General features: G+C 43.5%; 1 protein-coding gene across 2 annotated transcripts; it reads right to left on the bottom strand.

The window, feature by feature from the left end:
• Positions 1-3,897: 3,897 nt before the first annotated feature.
• Positions 3,898-10,660, bottom strand: SLITRK2 (SLIT and NTRK like family member 2). 2 transcript variants are annotated; one of them, XM_075941068.1, is made up of 2 exons: positions 10,382-10,660; positions 3,898-9,418 (listed from the first exon to the last, which is right to left on the bottom strand). In XM_075941068.1, exons 1-2 carry the CDS (start codon positions 10,543-10,545, stop codon positions 6,799-6,801), a joined length of 2,784 nt encoding a protein of 927 aa, XP_075797183.1. In that variant the 5' UTR covers positions 10,546-10,660; the 3' UTR covers positions 3,898-6,798. The 2 variants fall into 2 exon arrangements, with proteins under 2 accessions (XP_075797183.1, XP_075797185.1); XM_075941070.1 differs by lacking the exon at positions 10,382-10,660 and adding an exon at positions 9,894-10,277 and having other exon boundaries at positions 3,899-9,418.
• Between the last annotated feature and the right edge of the window lie 8,361 nt (positions 10,661-19,021).

Genomic DNA, 19,021 nt, shown 5'->3' with positions numbered 1-19,021 from the left:
TGTCTAGACAGCACCCTTCTGTAGGAATAAGCTACGCAATTTATGCTACGCAAATTGCGTAGCTTGTTCTGAGTCTAAATCAAAAGAGTCTGTTTTGAAAACTGGCACTGTGTACACAGCGCCAAATTTCAAAATAAGGCACTATTCCAACAAATCCCTTTAATCCTCGTGGAACGAGGATTTAGGATGCAGAAATAGCACACCTGCTATTTTGGGAAATAACAGGTGCTTTTAAAGTTGCAGCATTGCTATTTTGGGATACTTCCGGTATCCTGAAAGAGCAACACTGTTTAGACGTACCCTCAGACTCAAAGCTAATGGAGTTACTCTGGATTTATACGTGTATAACTGAGGTCAGAACAGGGGCCGAAACCAAACTATGCTATAAACTTGTCCACATATAACACTTTTTCTTTTCATTTGTGAATTTACATATTCATCATTAATCTTCACAGTTCTCACAGACTCTTTTCTCTGACCTGAAAATATCCAACTAATGAATGGACATAAACCGACTTATTAATGAAATGGAGGAAGCAGGAGAAACAGTTTAGTTCATGCAAGCCATTTCAGTGGAGTGACACTCAAAAAGGAAACCAAAACAACATAAAATGATCTGTAATCTCAAGAGAAAATACCTCTGTCCTTCTTATGGAAACAATTAAAATCTCATAAGGAGATAGCTATCACAGGTCTGTATGCACTCACTGTACGAGCTTGAACAAAATCAGCATTCCTCAAATTGTCCCACTGTAATTAGCATTAAACACTTCTGCACTCGAGAGCAAGGGTTATGGTGAGATGAGAAAATACAGAGAATCAATACAGATGAAACACAAGTCTATACTTGTTTCTGCACCAAGAGAGAAACCTGCGTTTGGTACTGCAAACATTTCAGAATACATTTTGTACAAGTTATCACTACTGCTTGCAAAGACAAAAGCTAATCACTTCAATTTCAAAATGGCAACAGTTATGCTCTTGATCTTTACTTTCAAGGTCAGCAAGTATATTACCTACTGGTCTTGTTTCCTAAAAAACAGCACATATTAATTTGATTACAGTAGGAGAGAAACATGTACATGTGCCCTTTTGAAAAAGATGGCTTCAATTAAGACCCTTAGAAGTGAACAAACAACAGGACCTACTACAAGTAGTTTATTTATGGCATTTTTAAAAGCATATTAATGAGTGACTTGGAAAATATCCAGACTAGGTTTGTTCTTGGTAACTGTATTATGGTTACTAGACATCTACTGCCAACAGTAACAATAAAGCTATATTTGTAGACATTGTAGTGTAATAAACAAGCAAGCAATAAACAATAAAAACAGTGCATCTCCCAAAACACTTCAATTACATGAATGTTCTTTAGGATAAATGAAGTTTATCTGCCTTCTAATTTCATCTATCCAGATACCAAACACTATGTAATGAAAGACATTACTGTAGTCAAAGGGCTGACTTTGTTCATAATTTCAACAACAAAGTAGACTTTATGCTGTCTCATATTTCAATCATTACTAATATTCTTGAACTTCTTTGGTCTGTAATATGATTAAAAGCCAACTGCTTCTCCATAATTTCTTCTATTCAAAATGATCCACTCAGTGTATTCACAAACATGTCAATCATCCGCTTCCAAATGAAAAAAATAACCCACTTATTAATCCTCCTCTCTTATTAGACAGGATTTAAAACAAAACAAACAAACAAAGATAGTCAAAAATTGTTGGCCTCATGCTCAGAAAAAAACTCTGAGATCAATAGTCCGAACAGACTGAATGATCCCCTTGCTAAAGAATCATTTTTCTACTTCTCCTATAGAATATTTTTTTTAAAAAGAACAAACAAAAATATCTCTCTCAGAAAAGTTTATTTCTCTGCATTTTTTTTAGTAAATAGGCCCTCTTCTCCTATGTTCACTGACATTTGCCATCTGCTATAGTGGTAAAATGTGAAATCACAAACTGTATCAGTGATTAGCCTGGAAGAGTCTAAAAAGTTTCATTAACATTTCCAGTACCTCATTTCACTCATGAGCAGTTTAAAATTATGGCATTTCTATTCTGATGCAAGGTCAATATTCATTCTATAAAGTGTTTTATTTTTGCAGATCAGGTTGTTTACGCCATTATCTTGACACAAATGGCTTACAATTTAAAACTGAAAAAACATGGGTTTCTTGGGGTATTTTTGTTTGTTTATCAACTAAAAACAAAGACACAAAAGATAATGTGCAACTCCCTGTAGATTCAAAAAGAATGAATACTGTAAGTGCTTTTATCCCAAAGCTGCCAAACTCTATAGGGATCACTTCAGCCATCAACAAAATGCAGCCACCTCAGGGGTGGAATAAGGCAGATGTTTAACAGCACAAAGCAACCACAGGCAACAGTTTAGGGAAGGAAACAAAGAATTCAACATCCAGTTGAAATTGCAGGAGGACAATAGGAAGGCAGAACATAATTACTGTGGGTTCTGATTAGTATCATGGCGTTCGCCATTTAAAACGCCCCTCAGCAAAGGCAGAGCAGGTTTTGGATGGGGTAGCACATGTTAAATGCACTGTGGATGCTGGAGCAGCTTTGTTTTTAAAGCTTGCAAGCTAGATGCTTTTTCCAGCTGAAGACCACACAGTGACAGAGGAAGGAAACTGCTACTTGCAGCTCCCTCTAGTGCTAATACCCATGTTTACCATGAAGATTAGGTAGCAGCATCCAAGAAAGACACACACAGTCCCTGTCAAAGAAGGCTGATTGAGAGGGAACATCGTTCCTTTCAGTGCTGAAATTCAGTGACAGGGAAATAGGGAACCAAAGGAGCTTGTGTGTGAAGAAAGGGGGAGAGCACAGAAGGCTAAGTCTGAGAGGAGTACTTGAATCTGGGCCAGGAAAGAGCTTGCAGAAGGTGATTAGGCAGCTCAGAAGGCAAAGAGAGGTGAGGTGAAGCAACTGGGAAGAGAATAGACTCTTCAGGGAGAAAGGGAGCAGACAACTTAGAAGCTACAGAAAGGTACAAGCAGCAGAGTGAGAAATGGCTAATTGTGGCCCTCGTGCAAACCTTTTCTTTTTGGAGGGGTGGGGGAAGAAGGTGGGAGGGGAGTTTACAGTGTCAGCCTCTTGTAATTACCCAATTTAGAACCTGGACAAAACAGGGATACTATCAGCCCTTCTCCACTGAAAATGCCAAGGACACTGGTGATTGTATCTCTGTCTATCATCCTGTAAAACAAATGAGTATTTAACAATAAACAAACAGAAAAGACAGGTGTATCACACACGGATTCAAATTTCTCCTTGAAGATGCCTGCCAGGGAACCATGGGCCAAATTCTATTCCCATTTACACCTTTCCTTATACCTATTCCTTTGGGTGCAGGGTGTAAATCGGGATTGCATTCAACCTCTTTGCCCCAGCTGCACATTGTGGGCCAACTTCTAATCATTTCATTCAGATCTGACTTTCCTAGGAACCCTATTGATTTAATGCTCTATAACCAGACAGACACGTATGCAGCCATGAATTTGGAAAACAGACAATCCTTTTTTTTATAAACAGATAGTTTTACTTCTATGGCACCCTAGATCACCCATTGTCTTTAATCTGGGGCCATTCTGTTAGCCTTCATAAATACACGAGTTTACCAGGAATACAAACTCTTTTCAACTTATTTTATAGAGAGTCTTCCACTGCTTTGGTAACTCTCTTTTCCACAAGTGAGCTCTGGAAAGGAGCGATCAATCAGGGAGATTTTTGCAGCTTACTGCTTACTATGAGGCTACTGCTAATGTAGGCATCCTCTCCTAGGAGAATGAAGCAGCAGACTGGTCTGTGTAACTAGGGAGGCCTACAGATCTTCCACAGGGCAGCTGCTTAGAGGCACAGCTTGCTCAATTAGAAACAGCCCTGTAACTGTTAAAAAGAAATCGCTCAAACCTATGCAAGCTGCAAATAAAATTAAAGTTTAATAACAGTAGAACAAACAAGATCCTTGAACAAAACAAGTCTTTAAAGTTTGCACTGATGAGGCAAATCAAAATGCATTTACTAAATAAAATATATTAATAGATCTGAAAAATGCAAATGAAAATAGTATCTGAAAAGTCTCTCTCTGCTATCAAAGCAACCCAGGTGCAAAACTCAGGGAAGCAAAACAAATATGAAAATTAATCCATAAATAACTCCTAAAAGAATTCATAATCTGAATGCTCCCGTGTCATTCTTAAACATTACAGAACTGAACCCCCAATTTGTACCAGACAAGGACATTCAATCATTTTTCTAAACAAAGACCTTTTTAATTAGTTCTGCTTTGTTTGGGAGAGGGAAGAAGACTATTTCCTAAAGTACTACAGATACAGAACAGTACCAGAACTGTCTTTGTAAACAGTATTAAGAGGGAACTTAGAGTTACTGCAACAAACCCCTTCACAAAACTGTCACTTGAAATAATCCCTACACCTAGTTCTCCTAATTTTCTCAGCAAATCTATACGTTTAGTTGTATCCTGTGTCACAGACATAAGACAACACTATTGGAAGCTCTCATATAAATAGCTCACCCCAGACGAATGCTATTCCAGGAAAATATTCCAACTTATGTGATAATACTTCTCTTTCTTGAAATGAGATCATTCTGAAGACTGATTCTTCAGTGGTTCATTGCAGCACTTCAGTTTTAAACCTGAGCTAATGAGCAGCAATAGAAGTTACGATCTCTAAACATAAAGAATTGACATGTTAGCATATTAATGTATTCATATGGCACACAACTCACTAGAAAATAGTTGGCAGAATATCCCATATATTTGACCCTATCCATGCAAACCTTGTTTACATCTTAAATATAAAGCGACTTCCTCTTGGCAAAAGTCCTGATTAAAATAATACAGATTGTAGTCATTTGTAACCAAAATTCTATTGCTTAAAATTCCTCAAAGTTGCAGATAATATATCATTAGTTAGAGTAAAGCTTTAAAAATCAGCCAGCAGAGTCCACTTCAATCTCTGCATGATAATAAAGGATTATTATGTGGAGTAACCTATTTATGAAAAGGAAACAGTGTGCTTCTTTCAGACTCCATCAATTGCTTTAATAAGGAATTGAAAAGGCTGTCCTACTTTATATGCAGATCACCATCCCAGTTGCATAAGGATTTACAATAGACAAAACAAAACTTTTTGTTGTAAATAAGGGCTGTTTGTTGAAATCACACAATGTTTGAATCTAAAAATTATTTACAGGCTACTAAGGCTCTATAAAGTTTGTGTATCTCACTTGTTAATTAAAATGGTTTCAATATTCTCCAGGGTGGAAAGAAATGTACATTGAAGATGTTAAGGTAAAGATTCGAGCAACAGGAGCCCATGTCAAAGGCAGAACAGAAAACATATTGACTATGTTATGTTTACTGATGTACTTATTAAAACCCATCTTGAGATAAAAACGTAATCGACTGATAAATCAATAAGGCCATCTAAAAATTTAAACAACTATACATGACAGGAGTTATTTGTCAACTAGCTTAGGACTGTTGCACTGTTACTTTTTATTTAGATAGGGAAAACATGAAATAATTCACATTCCTGAAAGGTATGATGCATCTATCAATCTTGAGTGGACTGAGGGGAACTAGGTTCTCATCTGACCTTTGAAGTCTCCCTCCAAGTTCGTTTATTCATTTACATGTGTGACTGTGTATTTAATGAGGTGTGTGGCGGCCCCTGCTGGTGAGCATGCTTATTAAGAAAGTACTACGCTGGACAAGAAAACAAATGGGCAATTTCAATTAAGAAGTTAGAAAAATAAACTCTGCAGTTAAGTATATAAAAATATCTAATTTAATGCAGAAAATATATATTACAAGTAATGTTTTATTAAGTATGAAAATAATCTTAAACCACTGAACATTATTGGCTGTGTTAGAGCTGCAGTGTAATGAATTAAGAAGGGACATTAATTGTTCAGTTCACTATGATGTCATGTTAAATGTCTTTTATTAATGAACTGTTACTCCCATTTGAGGCAGCTGATTACCTCTAGTCCATTGCTAAATCCTCTTAGTTGATTTCAATGAATCGCTTAAAACAAACCCAGAGGGGGGAAAAAACAAATAATTTACAGTCCTAGAACTACATTCCCTTAAATAAGGGCTGGTTTCCTATAAATCAAGCAAGAACTTTCGATTTAATGCAGCTGACATATAGATCTATTTTACATTTTTTTTTAATTTCAAAAATACAACACATTAAAATAGGTTCAATTTATCAAAGCTAAGAGCAACAATTAAGTAATAATGTACTTAAAGTGCAAAGGCACTTTAACACAAAAAAGTGATGCCCAGTGGCTATACTTGTCATTGAAACAGCAGTATTGTATATTATTATTTACAAAAAAAAAGTTATAGTCCAGGAAAAAGATCTTTGGAGATCTTCTACATAATACATTACCTTTCCAGTTTCAATTGAAAAAAAAAAGAAAGTTTCCCTTCCTCCCAACTTAAAAAACAGAGAGAATTATGCAAAAATCTATTGTCAAAACATTCATTTGCAGAGACAGTTCGTAACGGGAGAGGAAAAGGACGAAATATGTAGAAATAACTTAAAGGTACCTTTGCAAAAACAACACCTCACCCCCAGAATAGCATAAGGGGTTGTGTTTGTTTTCAGAATTTAAAAACTGGAAATGTTGAGAATGTGACAGATCCCATTCATTCAGAACTCAATACCCATCATGTTTGACTTTAAGACCTTTTTAAAATGCTTTCCCTCCCCCACCCCACCCCCCATATCCACCCTCACAGCTGACTGATTGCAGTTTGTTTTTCCAGAACTTCGAGGTAGTCTGGTTCAGTTTGTAGCTTTCCTTGCAGCAAAGGATGCTCGGGTTTAGACTGTTCTGCAAAATATTTCCTGGGAGTTCCATACAAAACAGTTTTATTTATCCTGTCCTGGTTTTGGCGTCTGGATTCATAGGAAGGGGCGAACTGCCTTTTGGGTAAGGTGCAAAAGTTATAATGAACAACCCCTCCACTGGGGAGCTCCTTGACTCTCTCTGCAATGTTTTGATACAGCAGCTCTGGTTCCCTTAGCGAGGACTGCTTTTCCAGCAATTCAGCGGCACTGATTGTAAATGCAAGACTGGCTGAGTCTTCCTTTTTGTGGTCAAGATTGCTATAGCTAAATTCACGGAGATTCCTGTAGTAAGCAACTGGATCTCCTTCCTTCTGCATGTAGATTGGGTTTTGGCACATCTGCCCGACAGGAGGGGGAATGTAATTATAAACGTGTCCTTCCGTTTTATCGTGGCTTTCCATGTTGTAAGACCCATATTGTAGCTGAAATGAACTTATGTCTAAGTTGTTTGCACTGTTGGGCACGCTTGGCATTCCCTTTCGGCGTTTCAGAACAAAGACAAACAAGCCTGCCCCAAAACAGACAGACAAGATAAACACAACCAGCAAGCCTAAAATTAAGACAGAGAGAGGAACTTCAGTGTGTATTTCTGGATAGGAGCTGGGCGAAACACTAAGGGACACTGGTGTGTCTGTGTTATGACTCATGGAGAAGAGAGTAGAATCTGACAAGTTAGGGTTCTCTGGACAGATGGCCTCTTTGCTCAGGAGTTTCAGATGTTCTCCTGAATGCTTAGCTGGAGACTCACATATGACCTCATTGATAACGACAGGGGGGCTTGACTGCTGGTTGTTCTGCTCCGTGGCATGCTCTATCCAATTCCTGAGCCCCAATATGTCACACGTGCAATCCCACGGATTCTCTTGGAGGTCTATCTGAATTAAAGCCGAGAGCTGGTCAAGGACTCCTCTCACAGGCAAGTGTGAGAAGTGGTTGTTTCTCAGATTGAGCCGAGTGAGGGAAGTTCCACCAAACACATTATCAGGCAAAGACCTCAGCAAGTTGTTGTTCAGAAATAACAGATGAAGGTTGCTCAGGGCATCAAAGGTCCGTGGCAGGATTTCCTTAATGACATTGTACTCTAAGTAGAGATACTGCAAGCTCTGAAGTCCACTGAACATAGAAGGGTACAGAATTTCAAGGTAATTGCCATTGAGATAAAGTCGGCGTAAACTGGTGAGGTTTGTAAAGGCACCTTCCTGTATCACTGCGATCCTGTTGTTTCCCAAATGTAACAAATCCAGAGAGCTGTAATCTAGGAGATCGGTTTTATAAACAACCTGTAGATAGTTACTTGTAAGATAAAGTTTCTTTGGACTGGTGGGTTTGGGATGGAGATCGGAGATGTTACTGATCTTTTTCTCTTGGCAATTGACATTTAGACCATTGTCGGAGCTTTGTGAAGTGCAGACACAGCCAGTTGGGCAAGTGATGGGCACAGGGGACTTGGTCTGGTAAACCATGATGGGTCCAAAAATCTGCCTGTCTTTTGACACTGTGACCCGAGGCGTTGGCCGGTTCCTCATTTTGGGTGGCCGGCTGGCTTTGGGGGCTCTGGTGGGGTTGATGCCAAGATTAGCCGTGGGTGAGAGCCTCTGAATGTGCGTGTCTAAGTGAGGAGGGTGCTTCTCCCTCTGGTGAGAGTCACTGGAACTTCTCCTCGGGCAGAGGTCTTGCCGGGTGAGCTGGGTCACGTCCTTCCCATGCAGCCGGAAGGGCGTCTCGCAGACGATCTCCCCGACAAAGACGGTGATGGTGTCCAGCCAGGCCTTGAGGGGGAGCAGGTCACAGGTGCAGTTCCAAGGGTTCTCCTCCAGCTGGATCTCCATGATCCCACCAATGTGCTCCAAGACGCCAGCGAAAGGCAACATCTTCAGCCGATTCCCCCTCAGGTCCAGGTGGGTGAGCAGGACAAAGCGGAAGACGTTGCTGGGCAGGGACAGCAAGAGGTTGTCGTTGAGGATGAGCACTTTCAGCTTGTTGAGCTGGCTGAAGGCTCCAGCCTCGATGGCGCTGATGTAGTTGTAATCGGCCTGCAGGTATTCCAGACTCTCCAGGCCCAGGAAGGTGTCCTCCCGCAGCACCTCCAGCCTGTTGTTGTTGAGGTGCAGCCTCTTGAGGGTCCGCAGGCCACTGAAAGCCCCGGTGCGGATCTCCTGCATGTCGTTGTTGCCCAGGTGCAGGGTCACGGCGTTGGAGTAGTTGACGAACTCATTGGGGTGCAGGCGAGTCAGGGCGTTGCCGCTGAGGAAGAGCTGGTAGATCTTGGAGGGGGGTGGCTGCAGCAGGCTGACGGTGGTGAAGCCTTTGTTTTCGCAGTTGATGTTCAGCACGTTCTCCTTCTCCTCGCAGGGGCAGCGGCTCCTGCTGCAAATGTCCTTGGCGGGCTTGCGGCTCTCCGTCGTGGGCGAGATCCCGGCCACTGTCAACACACTGAGCAGCCAGACCCCCTTCAGCATCTTTAGGCGCCGCGGGTCCCAGCTCCGGTACCGACAGGCAAACCTGGAGGCGGGTGGGGGAGGGGAAAGAGAACCCCAATTAAGGAGGCCAGGAAAGGGCAGGGGTGGGGGGGGAACAATTTGTACAGTGGGGGGGGGGGGATACAATGGGAACCACCTCAGGCCAGGGGGTGCTGCAGCTCCTCCTCTCCCAGCATCTATGGGGAAGGGAGGGAGCAGGTCAGGGCAACCCCCCCCCCCTTTCTACTCGCCATAGGGCAGCTCACCTTGCTCCAGCTCCTCCTCTCCCCCCTGCACCCCCCCGTCCCAGCACTTATGGGGGGGGGCAGATCAGGGCAAGAGCCCCCGCCGCCCCCCGCCTTCCACTAGCCACAGGGGCCGCTCGCCCTGCCCCCCGCACCCGGGAATGCGCCGGACCCTCCCGCCCCGCAGCACCCCCGCGGCAGGGACCCCCGGCCCCGCTCAGCCTCCAAGCCGGGCAGCCGGAGCCCTGCTCGGAGCCGCCCCGCGGTACTCACACATCAGGAGCGCCCCCGGCTCCCCGCCCGCGCCCCGACCCGCATCCCGCCGGGAGAGCAGCGGCGCGCGGAGCTCGGCCCCGGGGGCTGGGCAGGGAGAGGAGCCGCTCGCGCTGCCGCCCGTGCGCCGCGCGCTTTGAATCCCGAGGCTTTTGCAGGCTGCCCTCGGACCTAGCTGGGGCTGACGTCACGCCTGGGGGGGGGGGTCGGGGCTGCCGGGGGACGCCTCTTCTTGCGGGGGGAACCCGCCGCCTCCCCCAGCCGGCGATGGCGCAGCGCGCACGGCCCCCTCCAGAGCCGGAGCTTCGCCGGGATCCTGGAGGGGTTTGGCCCCTCTTCTGCCCCCGGGCGCACTGTCCAAGAGGCGCCCGGCTGCGCTCCAAGAGCTGGCGGCTGCAGGAGGAGGAGGAGGTTCTGCAAAAACCCGGATCTGGCCTCCGGATCCTGCCCAATTTTGGCCCCGACCCTCCCCAAATCCTAGTGCCTACCTCTGGCTCCAATGCAGCGAGAGGTGCAGAGCCACGTCCGGGCTGGAAAGGCGCACCCCTCCCCCTCCGCGGCGCTGGCAAGAGGGGTGTCGAGAGCCCCAGCTCCGCTTGGAATCGCTCCGGCAAGAGCTGACCAGGGCTGAAACCACAGATAATGTGATCATTCACACCGGCTAGACTAGCCGCGCTGCCAAAGTGCCAGTGTTACGGCCTGGCATTTGGCTGCCTCTAGAAAGAACGGGGTTGTTGGGGATTCACTTAAGCACAGCGCCTTGGATACAGTTTTAACTGACGTAAAAGGATGGCTGAACTTGTCTGTTGAGAAGGTAAAACTTTGGGGGATTTAACTGGACCAAAAAAAAAAAAAAAAAAAGACACGATCATTCATGATGTTTCCCAGTGCACCTGTGCCAAGATGTAGTATTACCAGAGCAGATCTCTGTTTCTTACGTTAAATGGAGAGATTTGTGGCCGAAAAATGCCTGTACCTGGCAAGACCTAGGTGCCTGCTAGACGAGGCTGTGTTGCTATTTAACCAGGTTGTGAGGGAGCTGGGATTTTAGGAACGGCAACATGTGTTTTCTGTTTGAATGGGGGGGGTCAAGAAACCATAGGCTTGATCAAGCATCCAGCCCTGGAAAGATCTCTCTAAGATTCTGCTGAGCAAAGAGGCGCTGGGTTTGCTGGAATCAGAGCAGCTGCCCTTATTCTCTATTTAGTTATTTTAAAGCACAGGGAGGGAAGCCCAAAATAAAAGATCTGGTTGTGGGAGTCACTTCCCCCCCCCCCCCATGCTTCAGATTGCAACAGGGTCTGGATTTTGGGGTGCCCTAGGAGCTATTTACATCCCCCCCTCCACCTACATAGTACAGCGTGGGGCCAAAATTTGCCCAGTTCCCTGTATTGAATCCAGGGTTTTGCACTGGGCTGCATCATCACCTAGAATTTTTTGCTGCAGGGTTTTTTTTTTTTTTTTTTTTTTTTTTTGCTTGATTTCTCCTTAGACGTTAGAATTTGAGGGAAAAATTTGGCTGGATTCAAAAGAATCCATTCGGTGGGTCCAGGTTTTTGTAGTTCCCCTGCTCTGGATTTTTCCTTTTTTTTTTTTTTTTTTTTTTTTGCAGGAGGCGCGTTTAGATTGTTCTCTATTTTGATGATACAATTTGGGGACTTGGGGGCTAAAGATATTCAGGACCCAGATTTTCCCGGTGGGAATTCATAAGAGTGCCAGTGCCTGTGCACACAGGCATCCACCCACCGTCTTCTGGCCTCTTTCCATGCATCCCACCTACACATACAACTGCAAGATCCTTAACACTCTTGACAAATGCACAGCTCTCTCCAACAGGCTGCAAAAGCAGAAGGCAACAGTAAGTCCGGCACATTTCTTTCCGATAGCTTTATGCATGCAGTTGTATTCTTGTGCATGAGCTAGTTTCACATGTAGAGTAGACGGGGCTAAAAGGGTCCTCTCCTGGACTAGTTTGTGAGAGTATATGCTGTGCTTGCATGAGTTCCATAGAACCGAGGAATATTTCTGTCAGTAGTAATGATGTCGGTGAAGGCGATATTCAGGTACTGCGCATCTCAGCAGTAATTGCCAGCTGTATGTGGGATGGAAGAAACAGCGTGTCAGGGGATTGCAGGAATAAGTAATAAGCACAGAGAAGATGCTGATGCCATTACACTACAGGTACATAGGTGCAGTGATCACAGTGGTGGGAGAAATAAAAGGGATTTGTTTTCATTTAGGAGCAAAGTTATGATTTTCTCAGTCCACCATAAATGTTTTATAATCCCTTAAGAAGTACAGGGTAAAAAAAAATTGCTTTTCTGCTTGTTTCCTCCTCCCCCTCATTGACTTCATTTAATTAAATCCAGATCAATTTCGGGCTTTAGGATTGTGTGGCAGCCTCAGCCCTATAGTGGCCTTTGGAACTTCAGTTTGTATACTGGTTTATCAAAGGAGTCAAGAGGCAGTAAATCTGTTACGGTTTAGGAGATGCTGATTTCTGCCTAGTCCCATAATAAATGTAACTTACCAGACAATTTTTACTGTCCTTCACACTCCTGCTTGGAGCAAAATTATAAGGACTCACAAATAATAATACCCTTTCTGATCATCTTAACCTGACCTCCTGCCTGACACAAGCAATAGGAAGAAGAGCACATCTTTTAGAAAAAAAATCTTGAATCTCCCACAATTTTCGTAAGTTATTCCAATGGTTACGTACCCTCACTCTTAAAATTCTACATATTATTTCACATTTGAATTGCTCTAGCTTCAATTTACAGGTATTGGATCTTTTTTATATCTTTATCTGCTACATTGAAGTGCCCTGCTATTTAATTGCTGTTCTTCAGGAAGGCACTTTTAGGGTGTAGGAGGACGGGTATGAACTGAAGAACTTGCTTGATCCAAACCTGGACAGTTTCAAATAGTGTGAGAACACCTTAATCAGGTTAAATATGCTACAAAAGATGTAGGTTCTTGCATGGTCTTAGAGTCTGCGCGGTATCCCTGGGCTATGAAAAGGAACTGATCAAACACAGGCACATAAAACAGTGCACAAATCAATACCTTTTCAGAACTCCACTAACCATACTGTCTGCCCCTCCATGTGTGTGGACGTTGGGCTTTCTACCTTTGTAAAAACTTGGACCCGTGGATACTATCTTCAGTCATAATATCCGCTATTCTGAAGCTGGAAAAGTGACAGGGTTTAAAGAGTTTTCCATATATAGGTACTAAAAATATGAGGCAAAAATCTCATCATCCGGTAGAACTGGAATGCGAAAGAGAGTGATTCTCTTTCCAAGGCCTTGTGGTATGAGGTGCAAGATGAGAATAGGAGAAAAGCAGAAATTCAGCTGACTTTCTGTTAGGTGAGCAAGCACCACCTTGACTCCCCAGTTAGAAACCATTGCCTGAAGCTGAACGTGTGTTGGGGCGGCGATACAGTCTGTGTGCATTCAACATGAATGGGGACATGAAATTCTTTATCAGTCTCTTAGTTAAACGAGATTAAGAATCTAGTAGTGAAATGCTAACTGCAAAGCATATGCCTTCTTGCATTCCCTTTGGGGATGAAGTTTTAACAGCTATTTCAGCAGCTCTTGGTACAGCAGCTCCTCAATCCTTGAGCTATATAATCTGAGAACTGTCGTCATCTCACAGACGCTAACCAATCCACCAAATCTAAACGAGGGAAAGAGGCAATTTTTCATAATACTGTCCCCAAAAGTTGCTAATGGTTGGGGTCCTGAGATAAGCTCATAGACTTCATTACCCTTCTGCCTATGCTCCAGGAGTCATTGCTACTCTGGGTGCAGGGCCAGATTAAGGGGGGGGACGACTAGCCGGGCAGCTGTCTGGGGCACCAACCTATGGGGAGCACCCGATTGCAGCTGTAAGGTGCACAACATGCCGGGGGGCAGGGCCGCGCATGCGCCGTGCGCCTGGGGGCAGAGCCGCACATGCGTCACGCGCCCACTGCCCGGGGAGCAGGAATGGCTCGAGCCGGCCCTGTCTGGGTGTGTCTGTTTTCCTAGGCATGGGTGGGTGACTTGAGACATTGTCGGTGTGTGCGTGTGGTCATGGATATATTATGATTGCATGTGTCTCTCCAGTCAGTGTTATTTTGTGAGGCTCTCTCTACAGTTCAGGGTTTTTGCGCGAGAAGCTTCTTGTGGAAGAGATCTTCCACAAAAAGTTCTTATGCAAAAGTGCGTCCACACCTCAAAAGCACATGTGCTTTTGCGCAAGAGAGCGTCTACGCTGTGGAGATGCTCTTGTGCCAGAAAGCTCTGATGACAGTTAACAGAATGGCCATCAGAGCACCTGTGCTTTTTCTGATAGGGTATGTCTACACTCTTGGAGGAATGCAAATGCAGCTGAGCGAAATTGCAAATGAAGCACGGATTTGAATTTCCTGTGCTTCATTTGCATAATGGCGTCCGGGCGCTTTTTCGAAATACCCTATTTCGAAAGAGAAAACGCAGTCTAGATGGGGTTATTTTGAAAAAATCCCTTCTTTCAAAATAACCCTTAGTCCTTAAAAATGAGGTTTAAGGGGTTATTTCGAAAGAAGAGTTATTCCTTGTGGAGAGAGGAATAACTCTACTGGCAAAAGCCCTCTGTCCTGTCAATTTACTGTATTTTTTTTTGCGCAAAAACCTTGCGCTGTTTTTGCACATAATCTTTGTAGTGTAGACATAGCCAGAGATATTTTTATCCTTTACTAAAAGCAATTATTAAGAAAATAAACAGTTACTGCATTTAGCAGTCAACGGGCAAAATAATTGGGACATGTAGCACAAGGTTTTATCTCAGCCAACAGCAATACAAAGCATGTTAGAAAGGCGAAGGAGAAAGAGAAGGAGGCTGCTGGATCAGCTTCCTTTGGGGAACAGAGGAAAAGGGCTGGGAATGCAAGAGTCAGAGTGAAGGGCACAGAGGGGAGAGAACTAGCAGACTGTGCCCACGACCTGCTGTGCACTGATTTCTTTTCTTAGTCACAACTGACGCTCCAGCAGCAAACCAGGGAGTGTGAGCACTTGAGAGAGGCTGAGATGCTGCCTTTCACACAGAGCAAACAGAGCAGCTACCAGACACCCCAGCTGAGGGCTGGACAACTTATTGCACAGCCCCGTGGCTACCTGGGATGTGGGTGTGAGTTTGCCCAATAAATGTTTAATTGAAAAGGCTATTGCCTAGAATACATTTCTTAAGCCTTGTGTGTGCACTTGTTTAATTTAGTTCCCCGCCGTCCCTAACACCCTACCATCTCTATGTTAAATTAGAGTTGTGGTTATTAAAATGTCATGACCATTTATTGTATAAACAAAATAACTCAATGACACAACTTAAAACAAACCAGTCATGCATTCTTACCGCTGCTACAGCCTCCTGCAGGAATTGAAATCCTAACCAGGAATTTGTGGTGTTGTAAGGGCCACTTTCTCTTCCCCAGACCTGAAGAGATCACGTTCTCATCATCAACCTGTATCATTTTTTGCGGAATACTATTTTTTTAAATAAGCAGCATATGTTTTCCGAGTTATAACAACAAAGTCTGCTTCAGCCTGAAACTGGAGTTACAAGCAGTTGTGGGAGGTTGAAATAAAACCTCTCCAGTTTGCCAATGCACTGGGGATATTGAACAATTCTATTATATATTATTCATAAAACATATTTCCCAAGCTGTAGCCCAACCCTTCAGAAAACTGCACCTCACCCATTGATATGAGGCTCAATGCAACAGAACACATGTTTAAATGTATGCAAGTTCATATGTCCATCCATATTCAGCAAAGCATTTATGCCTGATTCAAAGACCATCAAAGTCAATGGAAAAAAATCCAACAGTCTTCAGTGGGTTTGGACTTATTTCTATGAACAAACACTTACCTTGAAGTCTCATTGAATTAAACAGGTTAAGTATCTGCTTAGAGGCTTTGCTGAATCTCTTAAATGGGAGTTTTATCCCAATAGGAACAATAGGACTGGTTTTTCTACTGACATATTCCCACGATACACCATTAAAGGATTTCTCGTTCCTTTTACTGTAAGAGGGTAAAAAAGTCCCACTGTAACATTTAACTACTAAAACAGGTAATGCCACTTTTATCCTATTTTCAGAGTCCTTTTTATGTGTAATCCGTGTAGAATATATTTAAAACATATTTTTAAATAGAAGTGCCAATTCTACAAACATTTATGCTGTCAGTATCTTTAATCATTCAAAGAGTTCCACTGAATGCAGTTCTCTTCTTGTATGGTATAGGCTTTGTTCCATCACCATCCCTATGCACATGTTTTAACTTAACATTTAACGTCAAATATGCAATAGGCTAGGCTAATATTCATTGGTACAAATCTGGCTATGAGAGATGTTTTTCTTTTGCTTTATTATACAATCAACACCATAGTTAAATCTGTTTCCTTATTATTTATATAGCAGTAATGCTGAAAAACCACAACTGAGATTCAAGTCCTAATGTCCCAGAGGCTTGTGGAGAATGATATGTGAAACAACATGAGCAAAAGGTGAAATTCACCCTGTACATAGACTCAGAGGGGCAGCCACGTTAGATTGACTTTAAAAACAATGAGTGGTCCTGTGGCATCTTAATTTCCCAGGATGGACATGGCCTATTTCAAAATTACTAAAGTTGACTTAACTCCCGATTTAACAAAATTGAAATAGCACGTCTCCATTATGGGGAACTCTCAAAATAAGTGAGATTTAGTCTGAAATAGCGTGTCCGCAGTGAACGGAGCCTGCTGCGGACTTAGAGCCCCCGGAAGCACTCTGGGGAGGGCACCAGGAGGGCGGACACTTCCTGTGGCTGCTTGGTCAGGCAAGCTGTGACGCATGCTCTCAGGGGCTCCTTTCTACAAGCTACTCCTCCACTGCCTCCCCTTTCTGGGACACAAAAGGGCCACAATGGGCACGTGCCTCCTTGTGCTCTGGATGCCCTTGCGGACACCACAGCACGGAGCCGGAGCTGCTGTATTCATGTTGCAACTGCCTGCATGTTGCTCCAGTAGGATGCGGACGAGGACCAGCAGGACAATCTGCAGTGTGGCCTTCAGGCCCTGCTCACCCAGGTCCTGCCGCTCCTGGTGCTGTGCATGCCTCTCACTTCTCTGGACACTGTGGAATGCCGCTTCTGGCGGCGGGAGATGAGCTCGGATTGGTGGGACCGCGTCATCCTGCAGGGATGGGACGATCAGCAGTGGCTGCAGAATTTCCGAATGTCCAAGGCCACCTTACTGGAGCTCTGCAAGTGGCTTGCCCCTGCCCTCAAGTGACAGGACATCCGCCATCCCCGTGCAGAAGCGTGGGGCCATCATCCTGTGGAAATTCGCCATGCCGGACAGCTACCGCTGTTGGGAACCAGTTCTGTGTGGGGAAATCCACAGTGGGGACCATACAAATGTAGGTAGCCAAGGCCATCAACTAGGTGCTACTATGGAGGGTCATCACTTTGGGCAACACGGACACCATTGTGGATGGCTTTGTCACCATGAGCTTCCCCAACTGTGGGGGGGCCATAGACAGCACTCACATCCCCACCTTGGCTCATGAGCACTGTGCCTTGGACTTTATCAGCAGGAAGGGGGTACTTCTCCATGGTGCTGCAGGCCCTTGTGGATCACAAGGGACACTTCACTGACGTCAGTGCTGGATGGTTGGGAAAGGTGCCTGGACGCCCGCATCTTTTGGGCTGGATTATCAGAAGTTTACTGTAATTTGAATTTAGTTGGGTTATTTCGAAATAAAGTCCTAGTGTAGACCAGGTCTTAGAGACTAATAAAAATATCTATAGTATCATGAGCTTTTGTGGGCAAAACCTGCTTCTTCAGATGAGTTGGAGTAGAAAAAAATGGGAACCTAGAATGTATAGGGTTCTCCTTGTTCCACTCCAGCTGACTAGTGCAGAGAACCAGCTCAACAGTTGTACTCCACCAATGCACCCAATTAAGTCCTCAGAAGATAGTTTAAGAGGGGCTCCAGTGGATCTTAGTCTTTGTGCTGGCTTTCTGCACAGAAGCGAATTTCTCTTGGAGTGATTAATGCATAGTCAATCATGTATTCTCTTAAATTAAACTCTTTGTTTTGTTTTCTTGAATTTATTTAATTGAACTTACTCACCCAATAATTTCTATGAATAATCATAGCATGCAGATTATTTTTCAGCACTTCACTGTGCACATTTGTATTCAATATTTCAAATGGGAGCACTGTCATTTTGTTCTCAGGACATACAAAGGTCATATGTTAACGCTTTTGCACCACAGTTACTACAAAAATTACCCAGATTAAGGTTTCCAGCATGAGTACATGGCATGCAAGTTCTGAATGTGCTTTCTGAAAATCTAATTGGTTGTTCCTTTACAATTCAATATGTCCATGTGTTAGGTGTGGATGAACACACACACAGATGCATTAATTCAAACCTTTACTTGAACCAAAAGCATGGTCTTGTGTTTGCAAGTACTGTAAAAAGCAATGAATGACAGATGTATAACCAAATATTGACCAACTACCTTCTCTCGGGGCATAGGTAGTCATGATGGATTTCTTCTACAAATTTCTGACGAGGGCTTTCCACTGTAGCATATTTATACCTTTCAACATTATCTCATCTTATACCATATAGAGATTTTCCTGCTATTCCTAGTTGTAGGGACTTTGGGGCATTATATTTTGTGTATTAAATCCTTCTTAACGGTGTCTTCCAAAACAGTAGAAAACTACATTTGTTTTTATCCTACATAAGTATAAGTATCATTTAAGCAAGGACATATGTCACACAAAGATTAGACCAAAGTCAGTTAGTCTAGCATAAGACTACCTGGCATATATAAATGATCCATGCTGATAATATTTCCAACACATGAACATTTCTTCAACTAAACTCACTCACTGCAAGATTTGTAGAAGGCAAACAGAAAAGGGGATGCAAACTGCCAAAGCAAATTCAATATTGTTAACTTGAGCAAATGTATGTAGGGTTAGGGTTTTATTTATGTATTTAAAAATATGTGCCCTGTTCTAAAAACTACTCCTCTCTTAGCAACCCCCTGCAATATTGTGTCATAATGCAATGGGTAAAATAGGGGGGTTCAAA

This window comes from Pelodiscus sinensis, chromosome 13 (assembly GCF_049634645.1).
Source record: "Pelodiscus sinensis isolate JC-2024 chromosome 13, ASM4963464v1, whole genome shotgun sequence".
Taxonomy (NCBI): Eukaryota; Metazoa; Chordata; order Testudines; family Trionychidae; genus Pelodiscus; species Pelodiscus sinensis.
This window is presented reverse-complemented; position numbering and strand designations above follow the sequence as displayed.